A 19,533-nucleotide genomic window follows, 5' to 3' on the forward strand; every position below is an offset into this window, starting at 1 on the left:
TCCCATTATTACTGCTGGGAGAAAGGCAGTTGTCATGCTGCAGTTACTTTCAAGTTAGCAAAAAGTGCTAAAGACTCACTTTTTAAGGTACATTTTCTTGCTGGCATGAAAAGTTTGCACTACCCTGCAGCAGACAATCTTGCAAAGTGGGCGAGAGAGTGAGCTGCTAAATATACTGTAGAGCTGACTGGGTGATGTAAGGCAGGGGTCTGGGTATATGGGTCTGGGTATGGGTCTGGGTATGGGTCTGGGTATATGGGTCTGGGTATGGGTCTGGGTATATGGGTCTGGGTATATGGGTCTGGGTATGGGTCTGGGTATATGGGTCTGGGTATATGGGTCTGGGTATATGGGTCTGGGTATATGGGTCTGGGTATGGGTCTGGGTATATGGGTCTGGGTATATGGGTCTGGGTATGGGTCTGGGTATGGGTCTGGGTATATGGGTCTGGGTATGGGTCTGGGTATGGGTCTGGGTATATGGGTCTGGGTATATGGGTCTGGGTATATGGGTTTGGGTATATGGGTCTGGGTATGGGTCTGGGTATATGGGTCTGGGTATATGGGTCTGGGTATATGGGGGTCAGGCCAGCGCTAAGGTCAACTGCTGTCTGAGATGAGTTAGTACAGGGGAAAACATTGGATGAGACAGAACACTGGATCACAGTTAGATCTGGGGAATAACCTGGAGTGAAGGCTGAACTTGTGATGTGAAGGATGTAAATAAGGCCTTTGAACACAAGGGGCATTTTTTATATTATTTCCAATAAACCAGCACACCAATATTTCTTTTCAAACTGTTGTCATTAATTCATCAAAAAGAAAGGGAAAATTATGAAGTAAAAAAAAACAACTTATTACTTTTATTTTCAACCTTTACAAAAGCAGTGTATACTAGATCCACTCCTTCTGTTCTCTCCTTTCACAATAAAAGCATTATTTACTGCATAACTGTTTCCCAAAGGGAACTGAAATTCACTTAAAAAGCTGACAATAGCTAAAACGATAAAACGACTTACCTTCGACGGACTGCAAAGCGCGTCCCCCCCCCCCCCCCCCCTGAAATATAACGGAAGGAAAAAAGAATGAAAACCTTGTCAACTCAAATCATAATATTTAAATTGACATTGACTTCAAATGACCACGATGCTGCCAGATATAATGTAAACAATGCAGATTGAAGTAAAGAGGGTTCAAAAGGGCCAGCAGCTCATTTCTGTCCCTGGGACTCCTAGCAGGCTAATCCAGGCCTGTTACCGTCGATATAGAGTCAACTAACAAAGAGTGACCCCTGCAAAATGTTTCTTTAATCATTTCGTTCACCGACCTGGTGGAATTCCCACTGTCTGCCGGCCCACACAGTAGAGTGAGGTGTTGCTCCAAACATTAACTGTAGACGAATTACTGAAAACTTATCCGCACAAACAGGATATATTTAGTGTACTATTTTAGTGAGAGGGCTGGTGGCTGCAGGTCTTGAGGAGATACAGTTACTTCTGGAGTCCACATTAAAACAGCAGTCGTTCAATCATGTGGGAGCATTAGTCAGGAAGGCTAAGAAGGAGACATTAGTGGTCAAGGAGGAGAGAGCATGAGGAATACTCCACTACTGGAAATACTGCAGTCCTTGTGACAGTCACAGTATATCCCCTTAACAGTAAACCTAACACTTAGGTCATATGTAATACTGATCAAGCTCAGAGAAGTCATGAATTACATTGTAAAAGCTATCTGGGTCTCACAGCAAGACGTCTTCTTTAGCAGCTAATAGAGACTCATCACCTGCTTTTACACATAAAGATACGTTTACACATCAGTAGGACTCAGCCAGTGAAAATAGTACATTAATGTATCAGTGGCTCTGGAGGGAGTTTTTCTGAAGCTGCTTTCAGAGAACAAGCAGTCTGTATTTTTGAACTATGCTGCATCGGGGCTAACGTGGCTAAACTACTAGCATGACATGTCACATGACTATGTCAGTATGGTAGTTGGTCAGGCCCAGAGGTGGGAAGTAACCAAGTACATTTATTCAAGTACTATACTTAAATTCAATTTTGAGATACTTGTACTTTACTTGAGTATTTCCATTTGTTGCTACTTTGTACTTCTACTCAACTTCATTTCAGAGGTAAATGGTGTACTTTTACTCCACTACATGTATTTAATACCTTTAACACTTTAATGATAAACAAATATAAAACATATAATATATATTATTCTGAAATGGACCAATCTGCACAATGACTACTTTTACTTTTGCTACTTTAACTATATTTTGATGATTATACATTACATTACATGTTACTTGTTAGACGCTTTTATCCAAAGCGACTTACATACTCAATACTGCGGACAATCCCCACAGGAGCAATTTGGGGTGAAGTGTCTCAGGGACACAACGACATGCTGACTGCAGTGGGACTCAAACTTGCTATCCCTTGATTCGAAAGTCCAGCACACTATCCACTGAGCCACAGCCTCCCTACACTTTTGTACTTTTACTTGAGTGACTTTTTGAATGCAGGACTTGTATTTGTAACAGAGTATTCCTACACTCTGGTACTAATACTTTTACTCAAGTACAAGATCTGAGTACTTCTCCCACCTCTGGTCAGGCCACATCTGTCCAAACTGAAATGTTGTATTTTCTGACTTTACATCTACTGCCATGCGAACGCTTTAGATGATCTAAGACTTTGGTTTATGACCTAGCCTACTTTTTGTTCTGTGCTATTTAGCCAATGTTAGCATTCGATGGTGAACATGATAAACATTACAGCTGCTTACCATTAAATGTTTGAATTGTAATTGTGAGCATGCAAGCACGCTAAGAATAGCATTAAGCTAACCACCACAGACATACAGAGATGCTAGCATGGCTGTAGACTCAGTTTGTAAATGTGAGCTAATTAGCAAATGCCGCTATCCTAATTCAGGCCGGCCATAAAAGCCGATACCTCTTTGTGCAGTCACTAACCCTTTCATATCATAATAAAAGACAAGATTTTGCATTTTTTATGTTTTTCAAATTGAAAACTGGATCTTTTCGTGGAGCTCTGACTCCGCAGCAGTGGAAGAACGTTCATACAGCAGTCACATTATCGCAGGGTTCTTGAGTGCAGCCAAGCATTTGATAGCTACAGAAAATGTGGTAGAGGATATAAAGCTAACACCTAGCCGAGGTCCTGACACTAATCTGTTCTTCATCTGCTACTGGCTTTCAACAGCACCGAGAGCTGCCAGAGACAAAAACACGCTGATATTAGTTACATGCTCTTCACTCTTAACTTGAGTAGGAACGCTAAGCTAAGCTAACTACACTTTATCTCAAGATTTGCTACAAGTCAACATCACCACTTACATATTTGTTTTCACGTATCTTCAGAGGAATTCATATCGTTATTGATGACATATCACCTTTGAACACAACAATGTCTTTAATCAGTTGTGACAGTTAGGTGAAAATGAATATAGATGATTTAGCAGAGAGAAACAGACTCCTTTCTACTATTTTTATAGTTTTTTTTTCAATATTTCATGATCTTAACTGATCAGAGGTAGTTATCATCCACACAGTAACCAGTCCAGAGCAGACCTGCAGCAGGCCTTCTCTGTGACCGTTGACCCTGATTCAGGTCCCTGATCTCTTTCCACCACTAGAGGGCAGTGCATACTGTCCTACTGAAAGTGTTTATCCATAAGACTGGTGGAGAGATGTTTAAGCTTCATCTCTGTTCTCTTTTGTTTGATTCATTCATTTCATGTTTTACTTGTTGTTGCTTCTTATTTCATTCCTCCCTGCAACAAAACACAATTATAGTCAGAAAACTATGAAAAACTACAGTTTTAGGAAATGCCTGAGCCTTTCAAATAAAACTTAAAAATAAGCTTGAGATTTTGTTTTGAATATTTATGTTTTCAGCTACTTTTTAGTTCACATGAAGAATTACACAATAGTCAAAGTTATTATGTTTGATGGAAAACATTAAAATTGTGATAGTAGTTATTGGCTCTTTCAGCCAAACTGTTTGACAACCATTTCTTCATGGTTGTGTTTGAGACCTGCCAGAAGGAAATTCAAAATGTCAGTGTTGGGCACAGAAGGGTTAAAATACGTCACTGTGTCCGTAACACAAATACAATAGAATAGTGTGTCAGGAACTCCTGACATGAAGTAGAGTTTCTGAGACCGCAATTGGTGGTTGTGTTTAAAAGGTATGGTACACACACGGGACTGTGCAACGTCAGTCTCACACGTGGAATGTCCACTTCCTACTCGCTGTAATTTGTAAAGCAATAACCGTTAGCATCAGCCTGAGGAAGCAGCACAAAACACAAATATTGCAGCATTTTTCTGCTCACACTTGAGGACTAAGAGGCGGGTCTCAGTTTACTGGGAGACAACTGCTGCAAGGAGCTCCAAACTGCACCACAAAATTATACTGCTCACACAGGAATTATAAGATGCCCCTCTTACCTGCAACTAAAGGAGACTTTTGAGAGAATGTAAGTGAAGGTAATGAGAGTTTTCCACCAGGATGTGAGTTCTCGCTGTGAGAGGAATTTGTGTTTATTCACCGGGCGTGTTGTGGAATGTAAGGCTGTATACAAAGCTTCATTTACCAGCATGAACAACGTAATACTGTAAAGTAGGCTTAGAGCTCAACTGTATCTGACAGACTGCTTCTTAAATTGCATGTTTAATGTCCAAAATGAGCTTATAAAAGTTATGCACTGAGTTTTAAAACTACACAGGGTGGGAGAGTGTCTGTTTCCTGCAGTTAGTGATTCAGTCAGTGAGTAGAATTCCACATTTTTTTACATAAAAACATATAAAACATATTTGTGCCAAAGTCATATCATATTACTCTGACAAAGGGTGGAGTCTAAATTGCTTGCAGACATATTAATGTTGTAACATACTGTATGTCACAGGCTAGGTGTCCTCGGAGGACTTCTCTGCACATTTAAAAAAAAATAAAGAATGTGATGACAGCTTAATGTAGTTAAAGCTGCACTAATCAATATGTATCTATATACACTTTTTTATATATAAAAGGGGATACTAACAGTGAAAACATCATAACGTTCCCCTCAGCTGTATATAGCTTTTTATCCTCTTTTAGGTATTATTTTGGTGTTAAGAGCTCATTTTTTGGTTCACTCTCATTGCTGTCATATTCCTAATTTTCAGCAAAAAAGCAGACCAAGAGACACATAATCTAGGGCAGTGGTTCTCAAACTTTTTTCAATAATGTACCCCCTTTGAAAAATAAATTCAGCCTAGTACCCCCTGATCAGCGCAGAAACAATGTGTTAGGGATTAAAACTAAAGCCTATATAAAAAGGGAGAGTACAGCGCTGCACCATCAGTGTCTGATTTATTAAAACAACAACCTTGTAACTGAGAAACACTTAAATACTACATTTCAAATGTTTACAATCCATCACTAAATTCATGGCAAACCAATTTCAACATCATGCAATAACACTAAGACGACATTGAACTGATCTTTTTAATAAGTTGTACTTACAATTTAGTGAGAAACACGGGCTTGTGCTTCACTGAGGATCATGAGGCAAACTGCAGTTATTACACTTCGCGTTTTGAAATATGTGTAACTCTGTTATATAAAACCCACACTGCTCAAACTTCGTTACTAAAATTGGTATATTTATTTATTTTGAGGCGTGGGGAATGAAGAGAAACAAATATATGATAATTTTATGAGCATGGGATTTTGACCCCTCATATAAACATATGCATAATAGAGTGCCACAGTGACGCGTCCTAAAACCCGGAAGTAAGCTGCGCATGGGTTCCTTCGACAAAAAAGCAATAGAGAGGCGAAGTCCCTCCCCTTCCGGTGGGACTCATGGGACCTTATTTCGGAAAAAGTTTGTATTGAACTCAATGGAGAGAGAAAGATTATCTTTCGATCCCGTTTGAATTGTGCCATGAATTACACATATGATGTTTGTCAATCTTAAATAATAATTTCCATGTCAAAAAAGTCACAGTTTGTCGTAAAACTGTTGAAATATAAGACTATGAAAAATACGCAACTAGAAAGACTACAAATCCCAGAATCCCGGTCCCACATGCTGACTCTTACGGAACCGACTAACTCCCCTTGTGTGTATGTACAGCTCTCAACATGCCCAGACATGTAGTGATTTTCACCTCTTTTAATACTTTCCGCCTCATTCTGAAAGAAAGAAGTGAAATGTGCCAACGTGACGGCCGTCTTGGTGTGTGGTGCGAGACAGGAGATGTAGTTCATTGAGCGGTTTCACACAAAAAAAGTGTTACTTTACAGTTTTACGACACATTTTAATTTTTTTGACTTGCAAAAAAACATGCAAACATCATATGTGTAATTCGTGGCACAATTCAAACGGGATCGAAAGATAATCTTTCTCTCTCCATTGACTTCAATGCATAACTTTTCCGAAATAAGGTCCCATGGAGCTCAACCGGAAGGGGAGGGACTTCGCCTCTCTATTGGATTTCTCCATAGAATTTTGGAAAATAGCTCGAAATAAGGTCTGTGGTTGACACACAAGAGATGGATCAAGTTTTGTTCAGTCGGATAATCTCCACATGTCTACCCTACTTTTATTATTTTCGAATCATAAATGTAATCGATAGATTTATGATCGATAGATTTATGATTGTGGCACTCTATGCTGCGCTATACTTTGCGGTCACACGCCGTTGCTTGTTACAACGCTTATTGTTTAGGTCCTTTGATAAGCAGGCAGTCATATCATTAACTAGAACTAGCAAGATCTGATAGATTTGGACATAAATGCGAGTGAAGTATAACCGGACACGAAAGAGAGATCAGAGATCAGATCAGCTGCTGCTGACGGAAAACACGCAGCTCTTCCGGATCACAGCTCCCCCGCTGTGACGGACCGTTGAGTGGAGCAAAATTAAATACACTAACCCCTAGATTCCACCGGGTCCGTCTGCGTCGCGTTACGGCTGCGCCGCGGTTTTGGTCCGGCGTCTTACCCTACCGGGCGCGTTTCAGAAGCATTTCAGAAGCGGAGCGTCTTGCCTGCCGGCTCGCAGTTTTTGTTGATTTGGGCATATTTCCTGGACAGGCTACTTTGTACAGACAAAGTTAATAATAACTGTAATATCCCAGTTATAAACGACATGAATCAAAGATGTGTTGCTGTATTTTAGTGGTAAAAAAAATGCATTTATCATCATAATTATTCTATATATATAATTTACACAGTGCCTGTAAACCGGAGGAGAACGCTGGCATTTCTCCTCCTACTTGAAAGACTACGGAGGGATAGGGTCTGCAAAATTAGTTTGTGTGTGTGTATATATATATATATTAGGGCTGTCAGTCGATTAAAATATTTAATCGCGATTAATCGCATGATTGTCCATAGTTAATCGCGATTAATCGCAAATTAATCGCACATTTTTTATCTGTTCTAAATGTGCCTTAGAGGGATATCTTTCAAGTTTTTAATACTCTTATCAACATATGAGTGGACAAATATGCTTTATATGTTTGTTTATTATCATTTGAACAATGACAAATATTCTCATGAATATTAAACACAACAACCTCTGAACATTACAAATATTCACCTCAATTCAACCTGGAACCTCTCTCATACAATAATACTGTGTGTGTGTGTGTGTGTGTGTGTGTGTGTGTGTGTGTGTGTGTGTGTGTGTGTGTGTGTGTGTGTGTGTGTGTGTGTGTGTGTGTGTGTGTGTGTGTGTGTGTGTGTAGACACTGTGATGGATCTATGGAGCTATGTGCAGCTCAAGGCATATATGCTCGAATGGGAGCTGCCTGGACGCTGCAATCATGTTGCGCGCACTATCCGTGCTGACTGTGCTGACTTTTCGTACAATGTCCCACTGTCTGGCTACCTGCATAAAGTCAAGTGCTCGGCGCAGTTGTCGGCGAAATGTCATTGAAACAGCTCCTTATATCCGTCAGCGCAGCTAGCTAGCACCAGATGCTAACAACAACAACACGTAAGGTGTGCCTCGCTCGCGCGAGTCGCGCCACACATACACACTCCTTCCCGGTCCTCCCGATGGCCAGTCCGGGCCTGACAGTGGTAGTGTGGTCTGCCACAAGCGGGTGGCAGGAGCGGGGCTGTCAGCATCAGCTTGTCGATGGTATTTTACACTCGATGCGCTCTGAAACTACGGCGGCCGAGGACAAAAAATACACATGCGTTAATCGCGTTAAAATAATTAGTGGCGTTAATTTTTTTTTGCGTTAACGCGTTATTAACGCGTTATTAACGCGTTATTAACGCGTTATTAACGCGTTAACTTGACAGCCCTAATATATATATATATATGCTATATATGCTCTGAACGTTCCACTTCCTGCCTGCCCGACATTACGTTACGGCTGCGTCGCGTCAAAAATAGGATTCATCCTAATTTTAGAGGAGCCCTGCGCCGAGCCGCTTCTGGGACGCTTCTGAGCCGCTTCTGAGCCGCAACGCGCCGCGTGTGGTGGAATAGCACCCATTGACTAGAGTGGCCGCGATCGCCGTGAGCGCCGTGAGCGCCGCGGCGCAGCCGTAACGCGGCCGTAACGCGGTGCAGAAGGACCCGGTGGAATCTAGGGGTAAGAGTTAGACCTAACACACTTAGCTAGTTTATCTACTCTGGAACTAGCTAAACTAGTTATAAATATGTGTATTCCTTACTGTCGGGTCACTTATTACAGGTTCAGCGAGCTGCACGAGACTGACGGGCTGTCAGGAGGGAGAGGAAAAGAGAGCACCCCGTTTATTTTTCCCATTTTATTATCCAGAATTACTGCAAACTTTTGAATAAAGTAGTTCATCTACTATTAGTAGTTTGTTTAAATGCATTACTTATGTTTTGTTTTTTCATTAACATAAAATAAATCTCACGTACCCCCTGCAGTACCCCAACGTACCCCTAGGGGTCTGCGTACCCCCATTTGAGAACCATTGATCTAGGGAAGCCTTGAGAGGCAGGGGGAACATTCTGGTGAACATGTGAGCATTTTGATTTTATTTCTAAATGACTATAAAATGTATCTATAGTCAGTCAACAAACTTTTGTCAGGTTACCGTTAGTCAGTGGTTTGTTGTTGTAATACACATTTTGGCCACAAGAGGCTTAAGTGTTTCACTGCCCAATGTTTTAAATAACAATAAAAGACAGATTCAAGATTGAAGATTAAACTAGACTATACATGCATCTCTACATATATACTATAGATAATATAGGACTGCTAGCAGCCTAACGTCGCTACAGCTAATGGAAAAATAATGGGTGCCTATTTCATTTCGAACCAAAAACAAAGTCATGACAGTAATTTAAAAAAAAATTGTAAACACAATACCTTTTGTCAGTGCATGGAGAAACTAAAACCCACTTGAAAAAAACATTAAAGCTTTACGTCCAATTTTTGTTCTTATTAATAGATTGAGCTCAAGTTGCTGTTAAAGTTCTCTGAAGGCGTGATCGGTGTAAAAAGTAATAAATACTCAAATTGCGTCTTATTTCTTTTATACCTAGTATAATAGAGAAAACAAGTGCAGGATTCCCAGAGAAAGCTAGCTTTCAGTGTATGCTATATGTAGGCTATGCTAATCACCTCCTGGCTTTGTATTCACACCGACAGGAGAGCGTCTTAAGTAGAACAAGGTATGTCAAATAATTACAGGTGTTATTACATCAACACTTAAGTAAATACGTATGAGATCAGACTCTGAATCAGCTGATACACATTCTTTGAGGACTCAGATTGGGTTTAGGTTTAATTAAAACAGGGACTTCTATAATATTCACCTCCTAATTTAACTGTAGGAACGAAAATCAATACATGTATTTCTGAAAAGGTTAAACTATTCAGTACTGTGAACATATTACTCTAATCAGAGTTTGGAATAGTTGATTAAAAAATGTGTCAGCATCATGTTTTGTTGTTTTTACCTTCAGTTGAACTAAAACCATTCTAATGTTGATGTAACGCCTAGCAAATTCTTCAAAACATGTCCGAAAAACATAGTACAAGTACTTCAAAGTTATACTACATAATACTTATTATATAGAGTTCTTGAGCAAATGCACTTTCCATCTGTGTTTCCATGTAATTCAATTGACTCAAAATAGTTCCTGATAGATGATTTAAGAGAATATTATAATCAAAGAGCATCCTCATTGGCAGTTATACAGTAAACAGATCCTTCTGACATTTTGACTTGCCACAGCAGGAGGATCAGAGCTGAAATGAAAACCACTAACGGCTCCATTAACTCTCAGTGTGCCAGGAAGCCAGGGATAATAATGGGTTAAACCTGGCAGGGTAAGATGTCCAGAGTGATGAAGGACAAACAACAAAAACCAAATGCCTATTTTGTTCTTTTACAGGCTCAGCTTCCGGCTTGCCTATATTTTCTCGTATAACCTGTTCCAGTTCTGTGGACATACATGGATACTGGCCAATACCATAGCCAGGTATTTCACATTTGGTAAAGGTAAGGTTTATCAAAATGAAGTACAGCTCTTTAACTCAACTTTGTTTTTGTTGAGCAGCAATAGGCTCAAGTTTCACCATACTGTCGTGTCATTCTGAAGGAATGTAATGTTTGCCTTTGCAGATGCCTTAGCAGACACATTCTACTCGGTGGGCTTTGTGATGAGTCTGTGTCAGCTGCTCTCCATCCTGGAGCTCTTCCACATCGCAGACGGGATTGAGAAAGCCAGACTCCTCCCTCGCTTTGTGCAAGTGTGTATCACCCTCAGTTTTTCTGTGTGAATGCTCAAATGTGCATTCCAGATGACTTTGTCCTTTTTCAGCGCTTGGTGGAATGTGCATGTCTGTTTTTCAGGTTATGGAGAAGAACATTCTGCTGATCATGGTGATCTTGCTGGAGGACATCCAGAGTAAACCCGTTGTGTGTGCACAGTTGTTCTTGTGGAACATTCTGGACCTCCTACGGTATGAACATGACTCTGCGCTTTACCTCAAGAATCTGCAAAATGTCAGGTCTTAACGAATGTAGGCGCATTAACTGCTTTTCTCCTAGATTTATTTCAATTTGTTAAACACATTTTGTGTACTCCCAACTGATAACGGTGCAGGGATGATGAGTTGTAGGGGACACTCGTGCCAAATTTCAGGATAGGATTCCCTTAAGGCGATCCAAAGATGAGGGGAGAATGGATGTGAGGTCACAGTGACCTTGACCTTTGACCTACAAAATCGATTTAGTTTATCTTTTTGCAAAATGTAAAGAAAATTCCCCTCTGGCAAGAATGGGATGCATGAACAGTACAGACAGATGATGCATACAAACAGTGCATAGAGTATACATATGAAATCAAACGGAATAAAGGGATTAGTGCAGCTTTCAAACTAACATGCTACGACACTAACAGTGTAGTTCAAGTATTTTCCTCTCAGAGTTTGTGAAGAGGGTCTGCAGAACAGTTATTCCAGTCAGGTTTGCGAATAAATTGGTATGTAGCAGATCAGAATTAAACTAGAGAATGCAATTCCTGAAGAAATTGCTAGTGGGAATGCTTTATGCTGAAAATCTGACACTAAACTGCTATGCTGAAATGTAATGTGTAAGAAGAAAGTGAAGAATTTAGATTGAAATGATACATGAACACTGGGTGCTTGAACGTGTGATGAGAGAAGAAAAGAAAGTAAAAAGGCTTGGAAAAGCAGCAGAATATTTGAACTGCTAACTTCTGAACTAACTTGATGGCTAATGATCTGTCGCCATGACAACAGTATTTGATGACACCCCATATACGCTTAGATGCGTTGATGGCTGCATCGTTACCAAACCTGTGAAGGTTTGGGCCTTTTGGAGCATTTTCACTGAAGTTATGAGAAAACCGTGTTTCATGGCGAGCCTTGTGTTACCATGGCAACGGCATTTGAAGAAATCTCAAAACTGTCACGTAGATGTCGTCATGGCTGGACTGTTAGCACACGTGAAGTTTCAGCACTTTTTGACGATTTTCATAGGAGTTATAGCAATATCGTGTTTTACGGCGAGGGATGCGTTGCCATGGCAACAGCTTTTGAGGAAAACTCACTAATGGCACATGGACATGTTGAAGGCTGGACCATTAGTCATCATCTGAAGTCTGGTGCTGTTTTGACCCTTTTCATATGCGTTACGACAACATCGTGTTTTTTGGCGAGGGATGCGTTTCCATGGAAACGGCATATGATGAAACCCCATAATTGACGTAGAGCTGTTGAGGGCCGGACCATTAACCATTATCTGAAGTCTGGTGGTGTTTTTACCCTTTTCATAGGCGTTACGACAACATCGTGTTTTATGGCGAGGGATGCCTCTCCATGGCAACAGCCTATGGTGAGATCTCAGATTTGGCGTAGAGCTGTTGAGGCATGGACCGGTGATATACAAGCGAAGTTTGGGGGACGATCGGACCGTGTCCATTGGAGTCACAGCGACATCTTGTTTTATGGCGAGGGATGCCTCTCCATGGCAACAGCCTATGGTGAGATCTCAGATTTGGCGTAGAGCTGTTGAGGCATGGACCGGTGATATACAAGCGAAGTTTGGGGGACGATCGGACCGTGTCCATTGGAGTCACAGCGACATCTTGTTTTATGGCGAGGGATGCGTTTCCATGGAAACGGCCTATGATGACACCCCATAATTGACGTAGAGCTGTGTTAACCATTATCTGAAGTCTGCTGCTCTGAGCATGTCAGTTGGAGTTATGACATAATCGTGTTCCGTGACACAGGTGTTTATATTTGAGCTAACGACGTGTCCAGAGATCAAAGGTTTCCATGGTGATGTGCAGTAATCAGTGAGAGGAGAGCATTTTCATTGTTCTGAATGAGAGATAAACCTCTTACATGTGAACGTTTTGTTGAAGAACCGTAACAGATATCGGTGAAATGTCAAAGCGTGAAGCATGTCAAGGAACTTGAGCATCTGAAGTGTACTTTTTGTGTACTTTCGGGTTAATAATGTGGCCTTTTTGGCAGATTAACTAAAGGTGTGCGGCTGCTGTGGTGGGGAAAGATGAGGCTGAACTTACAATGGGGTTTAATGGAGACATGTTGAAAGTGTTTGTCACTTCATGCCCTCAAGAGGCATTTTGTTTAATTATTTTGCTTAATTTCTTTACATTTTTCAAGCTACGAGATGTTTTCCTACGTTTCTCATGAAAAATTATGTCTCAGGAATGTAGGGTTTGGGAATTATGGCAATATGAAGGCAAAATGAAATCTGTCCTCCACTCTAGCTGTGACATCACGCACTCTAAAATCTGAAGAAGGCCTCTTTACCAAGGTCTGAACAATGTTTAATATCTCTAAAAGTAAGAATCAGATTTAAAAGTTGTGTTACACGAATAATGTCAGAAAGATGTGTAACATTTGAAAGTTGGAATGAGGTTTCTGAGTGAAAGTATGAAGGAGCAGTTAGCAGTTGAAGTTGCATGAAGATTGTTGAAGTCTGAAGAGTTTCTCCATTGACTTCCATGTTAAAAATGTGATGAATTATGGGATGTATCTCTGGAATTATGAAAGTTATGAATGAGAAAAGTAATAGCCATCGATTCCCGACCGAGCTGAACGTTTTGATGTTTGAACTGAGTTTCTGCGATGTGGAATGTGGGAGGAGAAGAGGTGCAAAATAACCCGGCAGAATAATAAAGAATTTCGTGCGTATAACAGATAGTTGGAATGCTGTATCAGCATTCCAACTAAATGAGTGTTGAGTAATGGCCTTATGGGAACTGAGGCATGTCTTACTGTGATGAATAAAAGGCTGTGCTCACCTTATAATTAAATCAACTGTCAGTTATTGTGTAAGAGTGCACCAGTATGCCCTCAGTTAATATTTGGATGTGTGCCGTTTGATGACAGGTACCCACATGAGCTGCTGTGTGTTATGGATAGACCCTCCATCGCCATGCTGTGGATACGCTACACACTCTGGATCCCCTTATACATCCTGACAGTGGCCATTGAAGGTGACATTAATCAACTATCACATTGTTGAACTGGCAGTTATATTTAAAAAAACAACATAAATGGCTTAACAGGGCTCAGAATGCATCTCAATACATTTAACATCATAAATGAGAAGATATACTGTAGCTGCCTGACACGCTGAACTATCCTTTTACATACATACATTTTCACTCTCACACACATACATTCTCCTTTTACATACATATATTTTCACTCTCATATACATATATATTTACACTCACACATTCATACATTCTGCTCTCATATTATCATATTTCAATGCACACATTCATATATTGTCACTCACATATTTATACATTTTTCACTCACATATTTATACATTTTTCACTCACACATACATTTTGCTCTCATATTCATATATTTTAACGCTCATATTTATACATTTTGCTCTCATGCACATTCATTCAATGTTTACATTTAATATTATAAATAATATATGCATGTCTGAAGACAATATATGTATGCAAGAGAAGAATGTATGTATGTATGTATGAAGACAATATATGTATGCAAGAGAAGAATGTATGTATGTATGTATGAAGACAATATATGTATGCAAGAGAAGAATGTATGTATGCAGGAGAGAAAGTATAGTGGAAACGGAAGGACTTTGGTTGAAACGGAAGGCAGGTCATTATCGCGCTGTGATTGGCTCAGAAGGTCGAGCGGGGCGGGCTCATCTTCAGAACTTTGGATTCAAATCAACATGATGGAGGGAGATGAATCCGTGTATCTACGGACCATTTGTTTTTCTTTTCGCGTCTGCGAGGCGTTTTTGCTTTTAGTTTTTTACCTTACTAAAAGGTCTAATGGTCATTGGAGCGGGGGGGTGGACTTTGATGAAATACTCTCTCAAAGTCCCCTCATGAGAACAAAATCAAGCCACTTCTGTTAAGTTTGATGAGGGAATTCTTTTTTGTTGCCATTAGTTCTTCGTGAGATTGATCCTGTTGAACTCAGTACCAGTGAAACTACCCCCACAAGTACTATGAAGTACTTTTACTGTGTACTTACTTTATAAACTCTGAATCTTGTGGTGCTTGAAGAAATACAGACTGGTTAAGCCGGCCAGGCTATATATTTTATATATATATATATATATATATATATATATGCCTTTTTTGGAGCCCTTTTTTGCAATATTTATTAAAATGTCACTAGTTATTTAAACAAACCACTATCTGAGGATAATACAAGCAACCATAAAACGCCCTTTATCTCGAGAGCCATTGAAGCCCATGAAGAATGTATCCTTCCACAAATCTTTTCATCTGCTGTATTAATAAAGTTGCCACGTGTTTTCAAATTCAAGTTAAGGCACTCTGTGTAAAACATTACAAATATTCTTCATTTGCAGTATTTTATTTTAAAAGTGTTCAGAAAGACTGCATCAATGATATGCTATATATATATATATATATATATATATATATATGCTATATATATATATATATATATATATGCTATATATATATATAATATGAATATTTGTATTAACTTCAACCAAAGTCAATTTAAATAGCGGGCAAAAATGGGTTAATTGCCATGGATGTGGTGTTTGATATAGTTTACGTTCAATTTCAACTATTTTAGGCAGAAAAACGTATATTGACTAAAACTTTTTAAATAATTTACTATTTAGAAAGGTTTTTGTGAGAAATCATTTCAAAAGTAAACTTTTTTTTCCTTTTGTATTTACATTTGAAATGTTTGCACACAACATTATTAATGTGTACATTTTTATCAATTAAAAAAAATTATGAATCCATTTATTTTAATGTATTTCCTTGAGGCTGGGGAAGATATCATGTAGTTCAACATGCAAATGTTCTAATGCAAGTAAGTATAACATGGAAAAGTAAATAAAATAGGTTTCATAGGAGGATGTGGATTTCTTTTCTCTCACCTTGTAATTACACAATCAAACAATCTATAATTTAGCTCTGACCTTCACTCACAAAACATTTTGTTGAATTGGACACATTTTTCGAAGCTCTATTGACTGACATGCAATGACTGGGACTGATGGAAGAATCTGAGAGGAATGAACTAGGATCAGAGAAATAGTCCTATTTAAAAGACAGCAACATCATAAGAGGCCAACAAGAGTGACAGGGTGTGTCAGTGTGCTGAAGGAGTTGGGACCAGCTATCCAGGCCAGACTCTAAAGACTTTCCAAGGGGTAAAAATGCTGCTGCCGGAGTACTGACTGGAAGTATTGCTGATATCATGTCTACCATATCCTCTTAAAATACTCTGTCCAACAATATCAGTCTCAGGAAGAAAGGTTTTTTAACGCTTATTCAAAATAGTAGAGAAACATGCATTCTTGTTCTCAGGAGGGGACATTGACAGAGGATTACTCAAAAAGTACACAGTAAAAGTACTTCATAGTACTTGTGGGAGTAGTTTCACTAGTACTGAGTCCAACAGTGTCAATCTCACGAAGAACTAATGGCAAAAAAAATCACTTTTTCCCTCATCAAACTTAGCAGAAGTGGCTTGATTTTGTTCTCAGGAGGGGAAGACATAGACTTATTATATTTACAGCCCTTAATAACATTCATTTTCTGGGCTCAATATGTGTCTTGGCAGTTTTCGTTGTGATCGCTAAATTCACCTTGTTTATAATATTATCACCGTTCCAAGCAAACGAGTGCTTTTGTTTTGAAATCACTTCCGCGAGTTTCGCACCCCTCGCTCCAACGACCATCAGACCATTTAGTAAGGTAAAACACTAAAAGGAAAAACGCCTCTCAGACGCTCTTCCGTTTATTTTTTAATAAAGAAAAACAAATGGTCCGAAGATACACGGATTCATCTCCCTCCATCATGTTGATTTGAATCACAGCGCGATAATGACCTGCCTTCCGTTTCCACTATACTTTATCTCCCACATACTACATACATTCTTCTCTTGCTTATATATAATTGTCTTCAGACATGCATATATTATTTATAATATTAAATGTAAACATTGAATGAATGTGCATGAGAGCAAAATGTATGTGTGAGTGAAAAATGTATAAATATGTGAGTGACAATATATGAATGTGTGCATTGAAATATGATAATATGAGAGCAGAATGTATGAATGTGTGAGTGTAAATATATACGTGTGTGAGTGAAAATGTATGAATGTAAAAGGAGAATGTATGTAGTACGGAGCCCTGGAGGGTTCATAGAGAGAAATAAATAAAACGAGGCCACGCTTTATTAATTTGTGCACACGATATACTTTCTCGTTCGCACAAGATACTTTCTCGTTCGCACGAGAAAGTGTCCAGTGCGCCAAGTAGGAAGTGGAGCGCACAGGAGACAACCGTTTCATTGCAGACTGTTATGTTTATGTGGGGAAATGACAGTGCATACATTATTTGAGATATATTTCAAACTCGGACTTCAGTTTACGGCCAGAGGTGTAGAGCTATTTGTTTAAGCACCGGATTCGCAAAACAGGAGAGTCTGTGAACCAGTCTGCCTTCATCTATGAATTCATGTCCGTGACTCTCACAGTATCTGCTGTCTGTGCCTTTTACGCACCGCCTTCACCTTCATTAGAACGAACACGAACACGAACACGAACACGAACACGAACACGAACACGAACACACACACACACACACACACACACACACACACACACACACACACACACACACACACACACACACACACACACACACACACACACACACACACACACACACACACACACACACACACACACACACACACACACACACACACACACACACACACACACACACACACACACACACACACACACACACACACACACACACACACCACACACACACACACACACACACACACACACACACACACACACACACACACACACACACACACACACACACACACACACACACAGTCACCAGGGTGCATGATGTGTAAATAACCCAATTTGTGTTCTGTGAAACTGAAAAGGATAGGACATTGTTTTTGTTCATATGTGTATTCCCAAGTGAAAGAAGTTTGTTTAATCTTAATCTCGATGTAGTGCTAAATGCTGTCGGAGTGCACCGGAACGAACGCCACTATCATAATATCTTCTGAAAACAAATGCCCACACATACACACACACACCCTGGCGACCGGACATCTTCTTCATAAAACTAATAATATGGCGTAAATAATCGGGCAGTTCGATGTGTCTAACCATAAGAAAGTATCTTGTGCGAACGAGAAAGTATATCGGGCGCACGAATTAATAAAACGTGGCCTCGTTTTATTTATTTTTCTCTCTATGAACCCTCCAGGGCTCCGTATGTATGTGTGTAAGAGTGAAAATATATGTATGTAAAAGGAGAATGAATGTGTGTAAGAGTGAAAATATATGTATGTAAAAGGAGAATGTATGTGTGTGAGAGGACCAATATGAATTACGGCCCGTACGGCCCCTCATACTGAACCATATGAGTTGCTTTAAAGTGTAGAAGACTGGTAACGTAAAACGGAAGTGTTGTGAGCAGACAGGAAACATGTTGGCAAAGAGATGATAAAATGTCAGGAAGTGTGTAAGGAAAGTTCCAGCTTTTGCAGTTAACTACTCAATACTGGCTTAGTGTCCTGTCAGAACATCTGATCCAGTGTTACTTCAAGAAAATGTATATCAGTATGTAGTGTCTCTACTGAGACATGTCTCCATGCTTTAATGTTCAAAAAGCTCTTTATTTTTCTCATACTGCCTGTGCTGCACCTCTTTTCACCCTCTGTCTGAAACCAGACCACACATATAGATTAGAACACACTACAGGAAAGGGAGAATAGGGCCTCTTTAATGGTTTGAAGAATCCGTTTTGATTTAAATGAATACTTCTGCATCTTGTATATGTTCTCTATCTTCCTCAGGTTTCACTATCTACCAGGTCCTGCTCCATGTTGAGCCAACAGCAGCGAACTCACCCCCTCTGAAATCCACACTTTCAACACAGATTCACCTTCCCTTCCTCCTCATGGTCTACCTGCCTTTTCTGGCTCTCGGTAAGTCAGCCAACATTCACACTGAAAACAGCACTGTGGTAAAACACAAGCTTATCCCAAGCTTCTTCCACTACAGTGGTTTATAATACTATGCAGAATGATTTTTGATTCTAGAAAGTTATTACTGTTATCTTTTGTCATGATGATTGCCAAATAAATCATAACAAATAATTATTCCCAACAAACCTCAAGTCTTTGTAGAATCTGAAGGCACAGGCCACTGTAGGTATGGAGGACGAGAGATGCCAAATATAAAGATATTTATACATTTATGTTTGCATTGTGAACAGTAGTGTACAAGCGATGGCCCCTAACCAATCACTATACCAGGGGTGTCAAACTAAATGTCATCGCGGGCCACATCAGCATTATGGTTGCACTCAAAGGGCCGGTTGTAACTTTAAGACTATATAAAAAAAATACATATATAAATATGTAATATATATAAAATAATGTATTATATTACATTATTGCCTCTGCATTGGATT

General features: G+C 39.6%; 1 protein-coding gene across 1 annotated transcript in view; it reads left to right on the forward strand.

Moving 5' to 3' along the window:
- Positions 1–4,247: 4,247 nt before the first annotated feature.
- Positions 4,248–19,533, forward strand: part of hacd4 (3-hydroxyacyl-CoA dehydratase 4) — a 16,894-nt gene continuing 1,608 nt past the window's right edge. Inside the window, exons 1-6 of the mRNA XM_034130898.1 lie at positions 4,248–4,505; positions 10,411–10,517; positions 10,641–10,768; positions 10,872–10,981; positions 13,910–14,016; positions 18,914–19,045. Coding sequence (XP_033986789.1) covers positions 4,504–4,505; positions 10,411–10,517; positions 10,641–10,768; positions 10,872–10,981; positions 13,910–14,016; positions 18,914–19,045 — 586 coding nt within the window. The 5' untranslated portion in view covers positions 4,248–4,503. The remainder of the gene's footprint in view (positions 4,506–10,410; positions 10,518–10,640; positions 10,769–10,871; positions 10,982–13,909; positions 14,017–18,913; positions 19,046–19,533) is intronic.

This window comes from Trematomus bernacchii, unplaced genomic scaffold (genome assembly GCF_902827165.1).
Source record: "Trematomus bernacchii unplaced genomic scaffold, fTreBer1.1, whole genome shotgun sequence".
Classification (NCBI taxonomy): domain Eukaryota; kingdom Metazoa; phylum Chordata; class Actinopteri; order Perciformes; family Nototheniidae; genus Trematomus; species Trematomus bernacchii.